The sequence below is a fragment of the Poecilia reticulata genome, linkage group LG17 (genome assembly GCF_000633615.1).
Source record: "Poecilia reticulata strain Guanapo linkage group LG17, Guppy_female_1.0+MT, whole genome shotgun sequence".
Classification (NCBI taxonomy): domain Eukaryota; kingdom Metazoa; phylum Chordata; class Actinopteri; order Cyprinodontiformes; family Poeciliidae; genus Poecilia; species Poecilia reticulata.
The window spans coordinates 4,494,456-4,515,263 of NC_024347.1; the positions used below are offsets into that span (position 1 = coordinate 4,494,456).

The following is a 20,808-nucleotide window of genomic DNA, read 5'->3' on the forward strand; positions in this document are numbered from 1 at the left end:
ATGTGTTCAGGGAGGCTTAAATATCCCAACTTCAGAAGACAGAGTTCGGTGGTTCCTCCTGTCAGGGTGAAGAGGCGCCATGTTGGGAAGAGAAGTGGAAGCTGCAGGATCTTCAGAACAAACAGGTCATGATGCTGGGCTACTGATTGTCCATCTGTCTGGACACAGGATCAATAGAACCAGTTTAAAAGCTAAAATTAATAGTTATATGCCAGACATGGAAATCTGGAACTGGGATGCACTCCATGAGATGATGTTCAGGATTTAGGTCTCATGGCATCTCAAGGTGTCAACATTACAGCCACTGGGCTTAAGGAAATACAGCTTTATTTTGTAGCAATTCAAGAGCTACCCAGCTTATATATATATATATATATATATATATATATATATATATAGTACCCCCAAGAATTTAAAACTACTTTCACCCCTGGTTCCAGTGTTAAGTGTTCTTAACAAAATTAAAGTTTATTAGTCTTTGAGAGGGCATACTTGCATTATTATACCATTATCAATATATTACCTAAAAATAGTCTCAAAACAATATTATTGTGTATCACAATAATTTGAGACTATTTGTCATAAAGTATTTAATTTTATATGTTCAATTAAAAAAAGAAACTCCCATAATTCACTTCTCCACCTCCTTAAGTTTCCTCTCTACGCAGACTTTTTTGAGTATCAACGTGGCAACAAGCGAGAAGGTGGCGACCAGAGTGAGGACGGTCCTCATGGCTCTGAACCAGGCGGGGTAGCCCGGCAGCAGGGTCAGGTCATAATGCAGCGACAGGCCCAGTCCCATTATAACCACCAAGGTTCCCTCTGTAACATTGTCCCTGCAGAGCAGCGCCAGCCAAGCCAGGAGCGACGGCACCACGCTGTTCCCCAGGTTCATCCAGTCTGGCTTGGCAGGGCTGCCGGCGGGGATGGCAAAGCCCCATCGGGCCCCTCCGAGGAACGACACTATGGAGGCTCCGTACACCATCTGAGTGTAGGCTACTTCCGGGTAGAAGGACTGAGTGGCAGCCATGAACAGCGGGGCGGAGAGAAACGGGATGAGGCCTGAGAATCCTAGGTACAGAGCCGGTTTGGGTGCCTGAGCGAGGGCCCTCATGCCTTTCGCCGAGGCGTCTCTTGAATCCCCGTGACACAGACGAGAGGTCACCCAGCTCGCGGGCCTGACGCTCCGACATCTGCTGCCGGATGTAAATAAAGCGGTGGATGGGGAAGGAACCAGCAGCGGGGTTCCTGTTGTGTAGCTAGGTAACCTGGATTTCAGCTGGATGCATCTCCGCACTGGAAGCTAAGTGGTGGGGCACAGAAAAAACATCAACTCCACTCCTGTTTCACAAGTTACCACATATTGTGATATGTGTCCCTAAGACCAACACGCCCATATTTATAGCACCTTCCAAAAGAAGTCAGATTTCACTTCACTTTCCCTCAGTGTGTTATAAGCCTGACCAGGCTACATGTTTTTTTTTTATTATTATTATTTTAAATAGGGTTTTTTTATACACCAATAACAGTATAGAGGGATTAAGGTAGGTTTCTATTTGATGCACTGAACTGGGTGCAAGGGAGTGCATCGTCCCTCCACCAGTCCAATAGCCTCGCGCACTTTTATTTCCAAGTTGTGAAATCTCAGGCTCAGGCACGTCGAAATTTTTGTAACCGTTAACATTTTTAAAAATACAAAATCACGGTGGACTGTGAGCACCCCTACCACCAGGCTTAGCAGGTTGTATAGGGGAAAACCTGGACTTGTTGAACTTTTCACATTAAATCTGCTAGCTTTCAGTGGAACAACACTAAACATGCAGAAGGAGCTACTATAGGAAGGTTTATTTCAAAACGTATTCATGGAATATTCTCAGGAAACAGTCAGACCTCTTTGCTCTTCAAATCTGGCTTTGTTTGAGGTATTCTTTAATAGAAATATCCCTTGCTGGAAGTGGTAGGGACATATCTGAAAATTTTACAGGATAGGATTCTATAGATGCTGGAACTGAATACAAATTATCCTGCACTATTGTGGTTTCCTTCTATTATTTTCCACTTTCCACTTGAGAATTAGGCACCACTGCTCTATCAAATTAAATCCTAATAAAATACACAGACAAAATATGTTAAAGTCCACTGCTATTTTTAGAAGGCACTGCATGTAAACATAAGCAAGCTTCATAATCTTACCCCAAATATCATCTTCCTTCCGGATGAAAACCGCAGCATTTCGACCTACAAATTATAAGAAAATTTGTAACAAAAACAGCACATCTAGATTATCTAGATTATTAGCCAACATAAATCTGTTGTTTTGCTCACCTAGCATCCAACCTCTGATGCAATACAACGCTATTCAAGTGCAATAACTTTCAGGATAAAGCATGGGCGTCACAATTACCTAATTGTAACTCTGTGTGTTCGCTAGCCTACCGGTTTACCCTGGCCAATTGAACGACTGTAAAAAAAAATCGACTTAAAAGGGCCAAAGTTAACGTGAACTAGCTAAACCAGAGGTCATTTTCTCCCAGCCACCCCGTCGGTACTCGATTAAAAGCCTTTCTTAATTCTGACATCGATTTGTCTGACTGTAGACTGGCTCGTTGAGCTGCATTCAAAGCTGCACATTTCCACTGTCCCTATCATCAGCGCTTTGCTTTTTGAATGCTTTTGGGAACACTAGTATAATTTTGCCGGCACAGTTATGCGTTTATTCCATTATATAAGTACGAATGCATTTTTAAAAGTAGCGTCACTCAGAAAGTTCCGTTGACGAGCTGTTTAAAACTTCCGCCCGTTGCATACTGACGAGAGTTCTTGAACGCAACACATTTGAGGCTGTTCGAATCCCTTCAGTGCCAGCGCCAGTCGTAAGCGCACCTAAAACCCAAACAAACGTAGACAGCCCGATTTTCGAAGAAGTTTGCAAATACAGAAAGAAGTTGTGTCTGTTGTGTTCACAGAGTTCCTGTGTATGGGAATCCCTCTCAACTTGAGACTACATTGCTCCTAAGAAGGTAGGCGCTATCGTCATAAAACACTGCAAGTTAGCTCGCTAGCACTTAGCAAGCTGATAAATGTGTGGTGCTGCTGCTAAGGTAGCCATTTTGAAACTGTGTTGTTCCAACCAAGCCAGGTCTGTTTACCTCTTTTGTAAGCCCGTGACAGTTGCTCAAATTGGTGGTTTTATGCATTATTGCAATAGTAAGTACATTTTAAGTCGACTTAGCCAGCTAACCCCACGTACTCCTGCTAAATACTTCATTGTTTTCACGGGTGACTAAACAGGCTAGTTAATGCCAGCTCTTTGCTAACAATTGCTATGCTAACGTGAACCTTAGTTTTGTAGACAGTTTGCTAGCTGCGGAGGTGGGACATAAATGACGGCGCTATATTCCGGTGGTCATCATCAACTAGTTAATAAACGCTGTGGAATATTTACCTCTCTGAAATATGCCATAGCACTTTAAATCATTTAATTTAGCCAGTTAGCTCGGTGAAACGTGCGCGTTAACTGTTGAATTGGGTTGCTGCTGCAGCTCCGAGGGCACATTGGGTTTGTTTACGACGAGGTGCTGTTGGCTCAACTATTTTTCTAACTGTGAAATTGACGCACGTGCATTTTGACCGATAATAAAGTGAATGTATGAGTTGCAAAGTGCTGTCCGCCTGTCCGCGGCCAACTCATTGATGATGATCTCTTACGTAATGGCTTAGTGGGGATACGTTAGCCAGTCCAGGCTCTCCCTGCGCGTGAAGCTCACCGTGGACATGGCTTCACGAAAATTCAATGAAAGAGACCTTCGATTTGGAGACGAATTCGACTTTAAGCAGTCGGGTTTCTTCTAAATGAAAACTTCACAGATGATAGCAGAAGTCTTTGAACGTCTGTTTCCTTGAGCATGTCTTAAATTAGAGTCTTTTGGTAAATGTCTCACATTTAGGCTGTTTGTAGCAGCTCTAGGGACTTAAAAGGAATCTAAATGCTCGATTAAAACCTGAATTTTCTATTTAAAGAGCTGCAATATATTCTCAGTTCCACATTTTATTTTATAGTAGTAGCTGCTTGCTTGCTAATGGTTATCACAGATGTAATTTTATGCTACTGGTGCTTCTTATTTGGCTTTTAGTAATTTATTCCAAAAGTTTCTTAGGTATTTTTGTTGAACAAGAATTTGGGTGACACATTTTGAATTGTTGATTTTTTAAATTTTTTTATTTATTGAATTTTTAAAAAAAATTGTAAACACAGGACTCAAAATTATTCATACTCACTAATATGATATGACACCAATCTGATATGTATTTGGGGACCGTTGGCTTTTTAAAAAATATTGTACATTACTCTTTAAGTTTGAAAGTCTCACCTTGACTTTTTGTTGGCTGTTTCTCACTGTGGCCAAGTATGTACCATACATTTTGTCTGGTTTTGTCCACATGCTAAAGTTTCAGTCAAACTTTTAAGGTGACTGAAAAGTTTGTGCTTGAAATCATTGAAAATACTTGGATTTCAATTAGGTGTTTTCACGGTTTGCAAAGGCCTTGATTTTTGTATAAAATCCTTGACAGTGGTTGATATTCAAACTGCAGAGTTTTGCAATAAAGTGCAATCTAGCGCTCTATTTAAAAGCCTAAATTTGGAAATAATCGTTTGCAGTTGAAACCAGATATTTTTTTTATACAACTAAAAAAACGCCAGTGTTGTGGTCAAGACCACCTAACCCGAGACCAAGACAAGACCAGAGCGTATCGAGACAGAGACAAGACCAAGACTTAGGGTCCGAGACGAAGTCGAGACCAAGACCGAGGGAAATCGAGACTGAGTCAAGACCAGCGCCCCGTGCTACAGGACACGATAAAATGGTGAAATATAATCAAAATTGCTTCTCAAATTGATTTGAAAGATCCATATTCCCATAGAAACACCTAGATATTAAATACTTAATAAATTTTACCAATATTAAAATGAAGGGCTTCCATCTTTGTGCTACAATCTGTGGTGGTCTCGTGCCATTCCTAAAAAGATAACGCCCTGGCAGTTTGCCCATATTGCTCATGTCAGAAACAATCACGGTCTGCACCATTAAACAGCATTTGAGGCAATGCCCTGATGGTAAATAACGCTCAACTATGAACACTGACCAAGGAGCAACAAAGAAGTAACCAAGCACAAGGCGCTCACCGTGACTGTTTTCACCCTCTCTCCCACTACATGAAGCCAGGTAGTCTGACACCATGGCAGACATTACAGCTGCCACTTTGAACGAAAACAATCATATGCTCTGCATGCTCTTTCGTTCTTGTTTTATTTATTTGTTAATTAAAAAAATATCAATGTACATGATTAAATAAAATAATGATAGCTACTGCAGTGTACGCAGAGTATTACAAGAACAAAGAACGGCTCTCAGTGACACTCCAGTCCTATTTTCTAAGTAAAGAGCCGTTCATAAAAATAGGACTGTTCCTGAATGTCACATCACCATATTGCAGACTTTTGGATACAGCGTTGTCCCAGATATGCGACAAGTCAGTCAACACCTCCGCACAATAATTAAGTGCAGTGAGTGACAACCTTTTTCATCACAAATGCTTATGTGTCTCTATACAGCTAGCTTTGCTAACATCACGTCAATGGAGCTTACCTTTACCTTTCTTTGAGCTTCTTTTCTAAGTGACGAAAAAAGTTAGACGACGTCCCCACCGTCTGTGAAAGCGAAGCGCTGCTGAGTTAGCTGTAGCTATCGGATTTCTTAAGATTTATGCAGCGCTATTTTATTACTGACGATTAGACATCTTCTGCCGCTCAGAGGAAACCACTGCACATGTCTTGGAGCGCCGCGTGCAAGTGAGAGGGGTTGCATCCACTGAAAACAACTATGTTAATAAATAAACTGGACAGTATGCTGTACGTTTAGTGATATTTTCACAGTTGCGGTCTTGACTGGTCTTGAAATAAAATGCCGAGTCCTTAGCGCCCGAGGCCGAGACAAGACCGAGACCAAATGCGGACGAGACTGAGACCATCAAAAAATGGTCTCAAGACCAAGACCGATCTCTAGTACTACAACACTGATTGTTTAATCTCTGTCTGAAGTTAAATCAGAATAAACTTTTCCTGTTATTTCAGCTAAAATTGCCAAAATTATTTGTTTGTCAAATGACAGAAAATGCAACTTTTTTTTTTTTACAAGGTCTTTTTTTGTGTATGTAAATTTAATTTGAGCAGGAAGGTCAATATCCTTAACACAATTTGTTTGGATTGTTCAATGTAATAAATATCCATTAGTCCTAATGGATCAGAAGACTTATTGATCTGTGTAAATGAAATTAAGGTTGGCTTATATTTTATACGTTAAGCAAAATTATTGAAATTGGTGTATTTTTAATTTTCTTTTGTTAAATTACTGTTTTGTTCTCAGCCCAGTCAGGTGTTCAGGTTGTGTGAGAGAAAAACATTTCAGAACATAAAACGTTGTCACATTTTAATTTACCTTGCCCATCCTGTAGAATATAGAATACTATCACAAAATATTATTAAAAACAGTGATAAATGTCTTTTTGTTTTAGTTCTGTTTTTGTCTCCAAAGTGTGATTTTGGAAAAGTTTTAAAACTTACCTTCAAAGTGCTTGACATTGCTCCAATTGTTCTGTGGGGAAATTTGAACAAATCCTGATTTAAAATGTCAAGATTCCCATCAGAAACTACGACAAACTCTGTAACTCCAAGAATAAATTTTTCCTCTCAAAACGTCACATTTTTCATGAAGTTCCATTTTTAATTTTCATCAGTTGCAGCCAAACTAAGAACGGCTGGACTTTTTGGAGTTTATTTCTAGCAGATAAAGATTTAGCGACATATGAAACTGAAAATGAATTGCCAGCCGGATTGTTGCATTTCTAACCTCTGCCGACGTAATAAATGATCCTGGGTTTGTTTTTATTTTTCAGATCCAGTCTGTTCCCGTGAGCAGTCGGCAAGAAGAAACTTTCCCCGAAGCATCTCAGGCGCTCAGAGCTCCGCCTTCCAAACATCAAACACATCGCCGCTTTCCCAGCATCCTCTTCCTCTAACAGAGAAAGCCAGCGATCAAGCCTCTGTCAGGCTTCGTTCTCGGACGAGTCCCAGTTCCCGCTCGGCGACTTTCATGAAGGCTTTCTGACTTTGCGTGTCTATGAAATCAGGCCGAAGTCCTGCGTGTCCTCCAGTCAGAACAGCACACCTAACCACACGGGCATCTTCCAGATGTGATTACATGAGCTCCAAAGCTAAATCCGGCGTTACGATGACTCGCTCGGCAACGTCTCAAATTCACTAACCCGAACAGAAAATCACAGAGATGTAACTTCGCGCCTATACATTTTTTTTTTACCTCCTCTCTTTGTCATGTGACTTTGAACGTCTGCTGAATCTTTTTCTTTCGAGCGACGACAGTCTTTTTTCCGCCAGTTTAATGAGGTGAACGGCGGCTTCCAGCGACCTCCATTGACAAATGAGACTTTCAGGAATTGTTTTTTTTTTTTTTTTTTTTTTTTCTCCGTTGCCTGCCGGCGTAGATTTTAAAAATGATTCGGTGAGAGGCTCGTCGACTGTAGCGAACCGGCACACGGTGTGGCAGGACATCACCGGCCTCTCTTCCCTCTGCCTGGAGCTAAAGCGGGACTGCTTCACGAGCGCCGTCCATGTTCGAGGACGCACAGTTTCCACAGTAGACTCTTTCCTTCCGCAGAAAATAAGACGGGACTAGCTTCTTTTTCTCCTTTTTCAACTTTTTTTGGGGGACAAATCACTTCTGGCGTCGTCTTTTTTTCTTTTTTTTTTTTTTTGCCAATCAATTTTAAGCCCAATCAAGTTTTGAGTTTCTGTTATTTCACGACAGTAGGAGCAAGTGCTTCCAAAACTGAAGAAGTCAGTTTGTCAGGTAAAAGAAAAGAAAGAAAAAAAACAAGTTACTGTGAGAACTTTCATCAAAAGAGCGCAGAAGACGTGATTTAATTCGCATTCGGAAAAAAAAAAAAATCTAGACTTTTTTTTCCCCCTTCCTGCTCTTCTGTTGCAAAGATCCAGTCACACCGCTTGGCTAGTTTTTTTTAATTTTTGTTCTTCTGGATCAGTGCTCCAGATCATTCCAGCAGAACCCCCTTTATTTTGACTCCTCTCCAGCTGTTTCATCCTGGACGAAGGGATCCACGTCTGGAGAAAGGGACTGCACTGTCCTGGTCGAGGTGGAGCGGGGGGTTTCTTTGTGCCGCTTCCCATCTGTCAGCGCACGCCGTCTGTGATCAGTGCCAACAGGCCTGAAGGAACCGAGCCCAGCCAGAGAGAGAGGGAGCGAGAGGAGGCAGAGGACTTCAGAGCAACAGACTCTGGGGTAATGTTCAGGTTTCACTCACTAGCTGCGTTTCCTTTGACCGTAGAATTGCACAAATTGGAATTGTGAAAGTAAATCAGATTAATTGAAACATGGCAAGTTTTTGTACTGGCATGAGGTGGTTTTCTGAAATTAGCGTATTTTGGAAAACAAACACTTTTTTGCATCTTCGGCAACCCAATGTTACTACTGACGGAAACGACAAAGAAGATGACAGGAAATGGATGGATGATGATGATGGCGCTGCGTGTTTTTTTTAATCACTTATTTCGTGAGCAAGCTCATTCACATGTGATTTTGATGTCGTTCTTAGGACACAGGTCCCATAGGTCAAAGTAACGTTGGTTTGCCCAAGGCAGCCATCTTGTTTCACTAGCTACTTTTACAGCTTCTGTTCATTCAGGTCAACTCTACGACGGAATATAAGGGGCAGGCTGAGATCTTGGTTTCCTGATTGCAAGATTACAGTCACAATATTACTGGAATGAAGTCATATTTTTATAAGACAAAGAAAGTTAATTACTCAGCCTTTTTTGTCATTAAAACGACTTTTTTTTCTCGTAATTTTAAGACGTTCTGGTAAAATTGCGCCTTTGTTCTGCTAATATTATGACTATATTGTCGTACATAAAGAAAAGTTCTCGTAACCTAGCCCTAATACAGCTCACACAGGATGATTGAAATAAGTGTTTTCTGTCATTTGTAGTTTCTTGGTTAGAAAGGAAATTGTATCTGGCACGAAAAAAATCTGATTACATTTTTATGTCGTATCGCCCGGCGCTAACCAGAAGTGATTCGGCAACTTTTATGTTTTCCTACTCTTCCATTTCCAATGAAAAATACTTATTTACTACATAGGAAAATGTCTTGCATAAGTATTTTTTTTGTAAAAGAATCATGGAGCAAAATTAAACCGTGTGTTTACAACCAAGCTGTCAGATTATCAACTTCACAGGCGCTGCTGCAGCACATCCCGCTTTGTTTCCTACTAAAAATAGCTTTTGGCTTCCCCTTTTTCTGACCTTTTTCTGCAGATCGCTTATTGATCCAAAACAAAATTACCATCGGAGGCGTTTTGAATAAAACATGAATCTTATCTTTTCCTGAATTTAATCCCCGGAAATTGTTTCTGTAGATCCTGGCCATGAGGTTTGATGCCTCCATCCACTGACCGGAAACACTGGACCTAAATGGCGCAGCATGACTTTGTCCCTGCCTGGCTTAACTTCTCCACACCCCAGCCTGCCAAGGTAGCGAAATATATGTGTGTGTGTGTGTGTGTGTGTTTGTGTTTGCGCGTGTGTGAGAAAAGACAAAGTGTTTTTTTGGGGGGGGTTTTTGCACACACTGCTCCAATATATCTTGGGATCTGAGTGTGTGTCTGCATTCAGAGATAAATTCCCCTCAAGGTTGATGACTGCAGTCAGTTTGTGGTGCAGCAGAGCCTCAACACGGTTTTTAGTGCCTTAATAAGGAAAACATGCATAATTGTCAAATGTTGTCCACTGAGTGAAGACCTCATCAGACCAAAGGCGAGCTTGATTTGCTACTTTTGACTCGGGAGCAGTTTCATAGATTTTTTTTTTTTTTGGCGTTTTGTGTGGCTCTTCAGACTCTCCATTGTGACTTTCAATAATTTTGGTCAAAATGTTATAAATCCCGTTGATATATTTGCTTATAACATGTATATAAAAGGCTAGTTAAACATATTTTTTTCTGTTTTCATGCAGAATTTCCACAACCAAATAGAACTGAAACGAATAACTGTGATTATTGGAATAATCGTCAACTCATTTGGTTATTGATTAGTCATTAACTGGAGTTTATAGAATCAAAACAGGCCATTTACTGAAAGAACAACACAGTCAAGAGCAGGAAATAAGACAAAACTGTAGAAATATATAAACATTTTGTATTTAAAATTAAAATTCTATATTAAAAAAATCTTATCTTATAATTTGCTTTCTACTGTCTGCAGTCTGCTCTGATTCTGGTCAGTGAAAATCATGTAACTGACCTTACTTTTGATTTAGTTTTTTAATCTGGTTTATGCAGCTCTCTGTTCCTCTTCAAGCCGCTCTCCTGTTGCTGCTGCTAATGCAGTTTATACAGCGATAACAATATAAATCAGTTTGATTTATGTAATGTTTCATCTTCTTTCATTGCATAGGCTTTTACTGAATTACTTATGATAATCAATAAAAAAGGATACAACATATGGAAGCTGTCAGTTCCCCTCCTAAACACTAGGCGTCCCCGTGATGTGACTAGTGCCTCTGCACTGCAGGAATCACAACAAAAACAAAGTTTTTCATAGACAACGGTATCTAAATTCTCGGTTATGTGTCTGAGGTTGCAAACAAAAACCTTAAATTATAGTTTTAATGACAGTATTTGAACATGATTTCATATTTCCTCAGGCTCATTACTCTGTTATCTCAGAGCCGTTGTTGGGAAAGGTTTAATTTTTGTGTTTGAATTGCCTTGATTAAGTGGTTCTGTGTCAAATAGAACAGAATGGCTTTACTGCACAGAATATGTGCGAAATAACATAACATGATCTGTTTTATTAAAGGATTTGTATTAAAAAGTGTTTCCCTTGCACTGTCTGTGTGCCTAGAGGTAGACAGTGGAAGAAAACCAGGCTTTAAACTTGACTGAGTGCAAAGATTTGTTTTGACATGCGTCAAACAGAAACTACAACAGGTTTGTTTTCTGTAGACTGTTGGTGCTTTCTTGCTCTGCATCTATGGTTGCCAAAAAAACAAACAAACCAAAAACAACAGTTTTAATTGTAACTGTTTGTCCTTGAGGTTGACCCTTTGGACTTTATTCACCTTTATGTTACAACCACAAACCTCAGTGGATGTTATGAAGTTTATTTACATCGCAAATAAACTTCAGCAAGAAAGCAGTTCAAAGTGCTTTACACCATGAAACAAATCAAAAAGTCACCGAGCAATAAACATTGCATTTTGTCAAAAATGATCAAGCAAATAAATATACATCAAATATATTGGTCAATGTTCCAATTATTATGAGTCAAAGGAAACTTTAAACATATGAGTTTTTAGCCTTGATTTAAAAAAACAAAACAAAAAAAAGTCAGTGTTTCGGACGTTTTTCAGTTTTCTAGAGGTTTGTTCCAGACTTGCGGAGCGTCAAAACTGTACGCTGCTTCTACATGGTTGGTTCCAGGGATGAACGCATATTCTCGTGGTACAACAGTTCAGTCAAAGCCCAGGCAGAAATCCAATTGGGAATTTGTAGCAAGAAAATAACCATGTAGAAAACTTGCAGCAAAACTGGTTCCACTAAATCTGAAATCTAATACATGCCACACGTCTCAGAGTTTTAAGAAGTTGATTTTACAGCCTGTGTATAATTCTCTCCCACTTTACTATCACTCACTCCTTTGTGTTGGGCAATCAGACGCAGGCCTAATAAAACACGCCGAGGTTTACGGTTGTAATTTTTACAACATGTGAAGAAGTTCAGAGGATGAGAACGGTCGTGTGAAGCGCCGTAACTTAAAGCTGCAGAACCAGTTCTTCGGCTGCTGTTTGGTGTGATCATACTTCCTTAAGCTGTAATATTAGAAACAGCTGCTCTTTGTTACCGACTGTTTGGCACTTTATTTGACCTCTGGGTCGACTTCTTCCATCCGTTTGTGTTCACATAACAAGTTGAAACTCTAGTTTACTCCCCAGAAGATGGTTTTATGTTGTGGAAGTGATCAGACGGGCGTGTGCTGAAGAACGTAATCTGAATTGACCTTCGGACTTCACAGAATGACGGGTCGATGGTTCGGCTACATCAGAGTAGTTGCGGTCCTGGCTTTCGGTGTGTGGTGACTTTTAGTCGTTTAATTTCCTGCTCTACTTTAGAGTCCCCTAGTTACTCTTTAACTTGGTAAGTTGTTTTGAAAGAAAAGCAATTACACAGTCAGCAAAAATAAAAAAAATTTTACCAAGTATTTTTGATCTAGTGCAAATATCTTAGTACCGTTGAAATAAAACAAAAATGACTTAAAAGAAGCTGTTTTAGCAAGATGGAGGAACTTGTTTTAACTAAATAAGTTCTTAATATTGATTGAAAATGTATTGGTTCTACTGGCAGATAATTTTACTTGTAACTTAGGAAAAAATGTCTTATTATTGAAATAATGTCCAAGTGGAAATAGTACTTTAAAAAAAATCAATATTAAGGAATTATTGACTTAAAACAAGCTCCTACATCTTGGTGATAAGTTACTTGCGAGTTAGTTTTGTCTCATTTCAAATGTTGTAAGATTTTCTGTTTTTTTGCTGAGATGGATCATAAACATTTACATATCATCAGAACCTCCGAAAGATTATTCAGAGGTTCACCTTCTCTGTTCTACCGTTTTTTTACTGTATCCTGGAGAAAATGTCGTTGGATCGTGTTTCCTGCTTGACTCACGCTGCCTTTCTGTCGTCCTTCAGTCCCCTGCTGCCAACCTTGACAAGCAAGGTGAGCCTCACCACCACAGAGACGCCAGACCTGCTGTGAGCCGCCGCCGCCACAACTCCTCTGATGGATTCTTCAACAACGGCTCCCTGCGCGCTCCAGCAGGTAACCCCGTCACTGACCTTATTTCAGACTTGCATCTAGGGGTGGGCGATATGGACTTAGGTTTATCACGGTACTTTGCGGTGCTGTTGTGATAACGATAAAAGTGACGAGAAGAACTATTTACTTCTTTTTTAGGTAGCTGTGTGACTGTGACTGCGTGTCACAGCAATTATAGCCCCACAAACAAATATTGCTTTTGAAAAGCATTCGCATTTTCAATGTAATTACGTTTAATCCATGGCACATAAAAAGCAGGTAGGCACTGCACACGTCGCATGTGGGTGCTGCGCTAAAGCGGGCGCCAAAACAATGGCCGAAAAGTTATTTCTAGTGGGCGTTTTCTGTATGCAACAGCTGGTTGCGGCCGAGCATTTAATCATATTTTCAAATTTATTGATACTCTCATCGAACAAACGGTGGAGAACAAAGTGCACCAATACGGACCATTTTGGAGGTTTTCAAACGGCATTAATTGGAATTTATCGCAGCGACAATCATAAGAAATTTATTATAATAGATGATAAACGATACTATAAATGTCCACCCCTGCTTTCTTGTGTTAGTAGAGAGCAGTCCTTTAATCAACACTTCTAAACCCACTTTAGAGGAATCCCAGCTGTGGGTGTCTTTGGAGTATCTCTATAGCAACCAATTTTTCTCTGGAGACTAAAACTTTTGCCCATTCGTCTTGGGGAAAAGTACCTCAATTTCAGTCAAAATCTAAGATTACTTTATTGATCAATGCAAGGAAAAAATAATTTGTCCAAACAGCAGAGAAATAATAAAAATATTGAGTTAAAGCAAATGGTAGAAAGCATCAAACCGGATGAAGAGGATCAATTTGAAAGTTTTGCTCCATATCCTCAAATGAGCTTGGGTCTGTAATTTGACTAGGCCTTTCTAACCCATAACTTGTGGACTTTTTGAAAATAAATGTAGAGGTATCAAAATAAAGGCTAAATGGAAACGGGTTAGGGTAATCCTAACCTCATTTTCTTCTTCTCGTTTTTGTAAAATCTTGAATCCGTTGCCTTCTACCTCACTTCTATGTCCAACTTTGTGTTGGTTTATTATTCTGCATGAACTTTGTACAATATAAAAAAAAGTTGGATTCAGCTATATGTTATAAACTACAGCTGGTGGAGGTTTAAACCAGGACAGTTTATTATAATGTGTTTTTGTTTATGAAATGTATTTTCAGGTGATGGCTGGCAGCAGCCCTCGCTGCTCCTGAGGCATGACTCTGTGGACTCCGGCGTGGCCAAGGGTGGGCACGGCGGACTGGCGGGGGGCTCCTGTTGGAAAGAAGCGCCCAACTGGCACGGAGCCCCGCGTGGCGGCGCCCAGGACGGCCACCACCACCAGGGGCGCCACCCCAAGCGGGGCGGAGGCGACAGGGACAGGCAGGGGGGGCACCGGCAGCGCAACGGCAACTTCCATCCCCGCAAGGGAACCTCGTACCAGGACAAGTTCCCCAACGAGGAACGCAAAGATGGCAAGGATGACAAGCTGAACTTTGTAGAAGAGGACTTTGTGAGTTCTGGATGCCAATTTACTGGAAGCTAACTTCAATTCTTTTTTTAGCGGATCTAAAATGTGTTTTTTGTTTTGCAGCCCTCCCTCAACCCTGAAACAACTGGAAAGTCTGGCACTCAGATGCGAACAGTTGCTCCCCATGCCGGGGTGTGGGGTACGAGAGCATCTAGTCGAGACGAACTTGCAACGATCGAACGTTTCTGCTGGTAACACGAATTCTCCTACGTCTGTTCCAGAAAACCCTCCCGTCAGCAAACACATGGTGTCCAAAATGCTGGTCATCAAGAAGGTTTCCAAGGAGGACGCCGGCACGGCGTTCTCTGCAGGGTTCGCCACTGCTGGCACCTTGCCCACCAACGGCAGCAAAGCTCCCCTCACGGGTTCCAGCGTCTATAAGAACCTGGTCCCCAAGCCTGCTGTGGCCCCCACCAAGGTAGGGCAGAGGGGCCCCAGAAGAGGCCGACATTCTACTTAGCTACTGATAGTTTTACATGCTGTTTTCTCTCAGGATTAGTTACTATTTACTTACAAAGTTAAGCCTCTACCTTCAGGGAAAACGGGTTTTAGGTTTTAGCACATTTGGGCCACAGGGGGCAGCAGAGATTCATCAAAACATCTCAATAGAGGCCTTTTTCTGAACAGTCTCTGTGTGTTGGAATGAAAATGGAGGAGTTAATGAAGCTCTTTTATGTCTGGATCAAGATGCGTCATAATCCTTGTTATCAGTTGTTGAGCCAGTTGAGGTTGTAATGATCAGTTTCCGGAACTTATCGCAAATAATAATCTTTACAAAACGTATATGGTGAGGCCTAAAGCTGACGGAAATATTTGATGTGGAGAAAATGGGGGGAAAAATAATAAAGCGACTTGTGGTCTTCTCCAGAGCACCCAGTGGAAAGCCGGCGGTAGAGAGATTACCAAGTCTGGCCTTCACATGCCAGGCCGGGATTCAGTCTTCACCAGCCCCGTCTCTGCAGCCAAACCCAGCACCCCAGTCAGCGCACCGCAGCACAACACCCAGAAAGAGGTTAGAATTGAGCCGCCTGACGCCCGACGCTTCTGAAACACAAAGCTGAGAACCGGCACACTGCGAAATGAACCGTCAGAAACGATGAGTGGCGGACATTTGTGTCATTTTGGAAAAAGACGCTAAACTTTTCCTGTTGCCCCCTGCAGCACCCTTCCAGCACGACTCCCCCCATAGACATCGCTCCCTCCAGGCTGAAGCTGATGCGCCGCGGTCCGGACCGGAAAAGCGAGTTCCTGCGAACTCTGAAGGACGAGGGCACCGGAGAGCTGACGACCAGCAGCAGCCCGGGAACGTCAGGAGAGGTGAGGCGGCCAGCTCAAACCTGAGGGGTTAAGAACTGTCGCTCTTTTCCTTCCATTTTAAAATTATGCCGGATTTTGTGGTGATAAAAAAGTTTAAGGGATATGAATGAAAATAAGAGGCAGTATTGTGTAAACTCTGGTTTAAACAAATTTTGCTGAGCAGTTGTCTCAAACATGATAATGCAAATGATATCCTGCCAACAATAAATACACTTTACGTCCAAAAGAACACTAAACACTGGAACTGGTAAACAAAACAACCAAAAACAAAAAATAAAATGGACTCTGTCTCTGTTAACAAAAAATGAACTTGAATAAAAACTAAACAACATGAAACCAAAGTAGATATAAAAACTACTTTCAACCAAAAGAGTGCAGATTATTAAGTCTATACTATATTGCCCTTCAATAATCATTACATTTAGATAGAGATGATCATATCTGACAGCCTGATGCAGCGGTTCACTCCTTCCTTACACTAAGGAAGGAAGTGAACGGTCAGTGGAGTTGAGCCTTTTTCATCAATAGAAACGGGCAGGAAGAAACGATAAAGCCTCTAAATTAAAATGAGGTCGCTAATTTAAATTTATCATGCGATTAATTGATATATTGTTTATTGCGACAGACCTAGTTTGCAACAATTCTTTTATTTTTTATTTTTGCTCTTAATTTATCACACTGTATGTATTATGTTCTTGCTAACATGTTGTTTTATGCGTTTGTTTGTTTTGCTCTCCTCCCCAGGGCGAGAGCAGCACCCCGGAGCCCAAAGCGTACAGCGAGGAGGTGTGCCACGAGAACGGCCTGTCCTACTCCCTCAGCGACTCGGACACTGAACACCTGTCCAGCTCCCTGGAGGCAGAGCACAGGTGAGGAAAGCCGGCCAGCTGGTTCTGAGTCGCACAAATTCTGGGCGCAACCAGCTAACATTGGGGATTGGTGCAGGTTGCTGAAGGCCATGGGCTGGCAGGAGTACCCAGAAAACGACGACAACTTCCTCCCTCTGACAGAAGATGAGCTGAGAGAGTTCCAAACTAAAACAGAACAGGTGAGGGGAAAAAGGAAATGCGATCAGATATTGTTCTGCTTTCCTCGTTCAGGGTTTGTACCGGGGCAGGAAATCCTTCAAAATAATTGAAATTCAATTGGGGGTTTTCAAGGTTTGGAAAGTGCTTGATTTCTGTATGAAGTCCTTGAAAGTGCTTGACATTCAAACTGTACAGTTTGGTAATAAAGTGGAATTTAATGTTGGATTAATACGGGAGCCAAGAGTGGACATTTTACATGCATGCTTTTTCCCTGATAGATTTCTTGAGATAATTGAATTTTCTGATGGAAGAGTAACTAGTATTAGTCATACTAAGAAAAAATATGACAATAAAATTGAGATTTAAGTCCTATTACAAAAATAAACTCAAAATAATACAAAAATAGTTGTATTACAAAAACAGTCATAATATTACGGAATGAAGTTGTAGCTTTGAGAATAAAGTTCAGCTATAACGAGAATAAAATTGTAATATTGACTTTTTATTTTCATAATGTCATGACTTTATTCTTGTAATATGATTCTGTTTTGCTAATTTTATTTTAAAAATATATGTATGTGTCAGTGACGTGCGGTGAGGTTCATAGCTGGTGAGGCACCGACTTAATTACAATCGGATTTACAAATCTAGACCCCTGCATGTTWTTGTTTACATAAGGAAATTTTGCGCATGCATACAATGCTGGAGGGTAAAACGACTATTCTTTAACATGTGATGCGCCGCCGCAGAATAATTCCGTTATCTCAATCAAACTTAGACATGTAGATATTAATTTCRTGCTGTGYTTAACAGCAAAGGGAGAAACCGTTAAAGTACAACTCAAAACCACGTCTTTCTCGCTCTCTGTATCAGCGCAGCTACTGTATGGCTAGATCGCTGTWACTGTCTCTTATTCTGCAGTTGTGGAGTCACAATGTCTGGGTTCATGAGCGCCCCCTGCCAGGAGGCACGAGAACTGCCTGCCTCACCTCGAATCTGTTCTCTGCCGTKTATGATCGCTCCTCAGCACACAAAACACGTTACACACACAGTTGGTCACAATAAAAACACAGTACATTAAATACATAAGCTAAATTATGGAAAATCAGTTCATGACCGCACGTCACTGGTATATATATATATAACGTATACATTTTCTTAACGTGGCCCTAATACTCCATTGTGTATGTAGTGAACTGAAGCTGTTTTTTTTTTTTAGTTCATTTTCATTTACTACACTTGGTTACAAAAAATATATTTTCTGGAAGTTTTCAGGGTTTTTTTCCAACTGAATTAGGATAATTTTGCACCACTGAATCCAAAAATCACATCCATTTTTCTCAACCAGGTCAGGTTTTTATTCTGATTTGATTTAGAGAAATCCGACCTTCTGACTAAATCGATGACATTTTAGTGACATCATCGGTTCATTTCCGTTAACATTTCTCATCCGAAAAAGTTTTGGGAGAAAAAAAATAGTTTACTAAGAGAGTGTATTAACGAAATGTTACAAACTAGGATTTCTATAAATTGAATCATAAACACTGATGAGGGTAAATTGAACATTACGTCTCCATCTCGCTGATCCCAGATTCTCAGGAAACCGATCCAGATGTGAGAACAAGTCATGCATTTTTATGCTCATGTTGCTTCATAGGTCAGAAAGTTGACCTGATTGACCAAAACCAAATTGATTCACCTCATCAAAATGACCCTAAAACGGTTGAAAAACCCCAGACAACATTTTTTTTGGCCGTTGACCTGTGTTATCTACAAAGTGTGGTGCTGGAAAAGTATGAAAACTTTACTTAAAAATGCTTACGCTTTTTGGGGGGCGGGGGTTGTTCTTTCTACCAGCTGAAGAAGAACGGCATGCAGAGAAACGGGGTTCTCCCCAGGACGCGGGGCGTGACCCTCCACTTCACCCCCTGGAGGAGTGTGGCGGAGGCGCACGTGGAGGAGGGCTCCGAGTCCGACACCAGTAGCAGCAGCCAGACCTCGGACGACGACGGCGACTGCACCAGATCCTAACACGGCTTTACGGAACAAAACATCCAACAAAAACAGCCAACACCACATCCCAGCAAGCAACCCCCTCTTCCTGTCTCATCTTTTCTTTTTAGAGCACCATTTTGAAATTTCTCAATTTTTATTTTGTTTTGTTTTTTTCATCATTCTTGCACAAGGGAAAAACCAATCATATCCCAGTGAAGGGGGAGATTCCTGCTCTGCCAGACGTCGTTTTCCCTGCGTTTCCTCCTTCACTGCAGTCCTTTGACCTCTGACCCTCCTCCTCCCTCTCCTCACCCTCTTCCTTTTTCTTCCTCGCTTTGTTGAACTGAAGTGTTCATCAACAAAAGAAGGGCAATGAATGCACACTTGATTCTGCTTTAAACAGACTAACTCATTTCATTGATGATGCTGATGACACATTAATAATGATATTAATAAAAATTGGTTCCTGACAAGCTGATATGTTTCACTATGAATTTTGACTACTGTGGTGTTTCATCTCCAAGCCTCTTTACTTTGTCTAGGCCAGTTGTAAAAGGAAAAAAAAAAAAAAGAAACGCTGCCTTTTTTTTTTTTTGTTGTGAGACTACAGGGTTGTTTTTAGCTCAACTTTGCAGAATGAAATGTTTTCGCTTTCTTTAATGCCTTTCTACGAAATAAAAGTGCTCCAAGAAGACACTAGAGCTAATGTTTTCTATAGGTTGGAAACTTTAGGAAATGTACTGAAATATACAAAAACAAGTGAGATATTTGTTTTTCTCTATCATTTTAAGGTTGACTGTCATTTAAAATAGATTAGGATTTGTTGCTGGAGTTGTTTATGTTTTTCCAGCTAACTGTTTTCAGAGACGCGTCCTGTCTGGTCTGAAAGGCTCCAGATTGACTGTTGTAGGTAATTGAGCTCATTTTTAGCTCAGATTATGGTTATAAATTTAGGTGATCTTAGCTGGAGTTTAGATCAGGCCTTATAAATCCAACACAAGCCCATAGGCATCAATCCATCCCAACTAATTAACATGAACTATAAGCCCAAGTCCAAAGTAAACCTGATGGCTTAAGACTTTTTTGCTTTCATTTATAGACTATAATTTGTGTAAGCAGTGTAACTTCCTGTTTTTGGCTTTGGTTTTTACATCTTCTAGCTCCATTTTGTTTCCGCCTCAGGGTGAGTCCAGTGTGCATCTTCTGGGATGTGTGATAAGAGCAGGGCAGTGCTGTTTTTACTCTACATCGCACGTTCTCTTTTGGCTTTTCTGTGCTGGATGTATTGTAGGCTTGTTAACGTTCCCCAGAGCCCAAACATCTAGCAAATCATTTTTTGCCTGAGTTCAGCTCAGGCCATAAATCTTAGCTCTAATCCTGGAGTTCTTGGCCCCTTTTAATTACTCAGGCTGCGTCAGTAAAACAAAAATGTAAATTTATCTTGGGGTTCAATGTATTTCACTGTGCTTTAGCAGACCCAACACCTAGTAGTGCAACCCTAATTATAAAATGTTAGGGGATGATTTTCATGTTTTTACAAACAGAAAAAAAAACTGGTCTGGCGTAAGTGCGTATTCAGCCCCTTCTACTTTGAAGCCTCCAATAAAATCCACCTACTAAAGTTGAATCTTATTGTGGTTCCAGTTCTGTGAAGGTTTCAGACATTTGTGTCCTGCTGTAAATTGGCTTGGTTCATTTAATCTGCTGTCAAAGCTAAAACTACAGGCAGACTACAATCCTAAAACAGCTCAGAAAATCAACGTAATTGTTTACTACTTTTGCTGTTCACTGATTGGGCTGCTCAGAAATCCACTGGAGACAATCCGCGCCAAGGGGAGAAAGCCCAGACTGTGCTGGAAGCGAGGTAGGCCTCAGCTAGGCTAGGTGTATAACGAACAAACCAGGCGTGAGCCAAACATATGGCTTCGCGACGCCTGGTTTTGAAC

General features: G+C 40.9%; 2 protein-coding genes across 3 annotated transcripts; one reads left to right on the forward strand and one right to left on the reverse strand.

Moving 5' to 3' along the window:
• Positions 1 to 575: 575 nt before the first annotated feature.
• On the reverse strand, positions 576 to 2,728 carry LOC103479003 (transmembrane protein 69). Its single transcript, XM_008433195.2, has 3 exons — positions 2,326 to 2,728; positions 2,194 to 2,238; positions 576 to 1,303 (listed from the first exon to the last, which is right to left on the reverse strand). The coding sequence occupies exons 2-3, from the start codon at positions 2,230 to 2,232 to the stop codon at positions 632 to 634; spliced, it is 711 nt and encodes a 236-aa protein (XP_008431417.1). The 5' UTR covers positions 2,233 to 2,238; positions 2,326 to 2,728; the 3' UTR covers positions 576 to 631.
• A 102-nt stretch (positions 2,729 to 2,830) lies between these two features.
• Positions 2,831 to 19,356, forward strand: gpbp1l1 (GC-rich promoter binding protein 1-like 1). Of its 2 annotated transcripts, XM_008433192.2 has the most exons (13): positions 2,831 to 3,020; positions 6,955 to 7,925; positions 8,168 to 8,375; positions 9,511 to 9,625; positions 12,842 to 12,971; positions 14,173 to 14,504; positions 14,586 to 14,661; positions 14,744 to 14,940; positions 15,391 to 15,534; positions 15,684 to 15,839; positions 16,584 to 16,708; positions 16,785 to 16,887; positions 18,725 to 19,356. In XM_008433192.2, exons 4-13 carry the CDS (start codon positions 9,566 to 9,568, stop codon positions 18,896 to 18,898), a joined length of 1,497 nt encoding a protein of 498 aa, XP_008431414.1. In that variant the 5' UTR covers positions 2,831 to 3,020; positions 6,955 to 7,925; positions 8,168 to 8,375; positions 9,511 to 9,565; the 3' UTR covers positions 18,899 to 19,356. The 2 variants fall into 2 exon arrangements, with proteins under 2 accessions (XP_008431414.1, XP_008431415.1); XM_008433193.2 differs by lacking the exon at positions 2,831 to 3,020 and adding an exon at positions 3,117 to 3,207 and having other exon boundaries at positions 6,955 to 8,375.
• Positions 19,357 to 20,808: the final 1,452 nt, after the last annotated feature.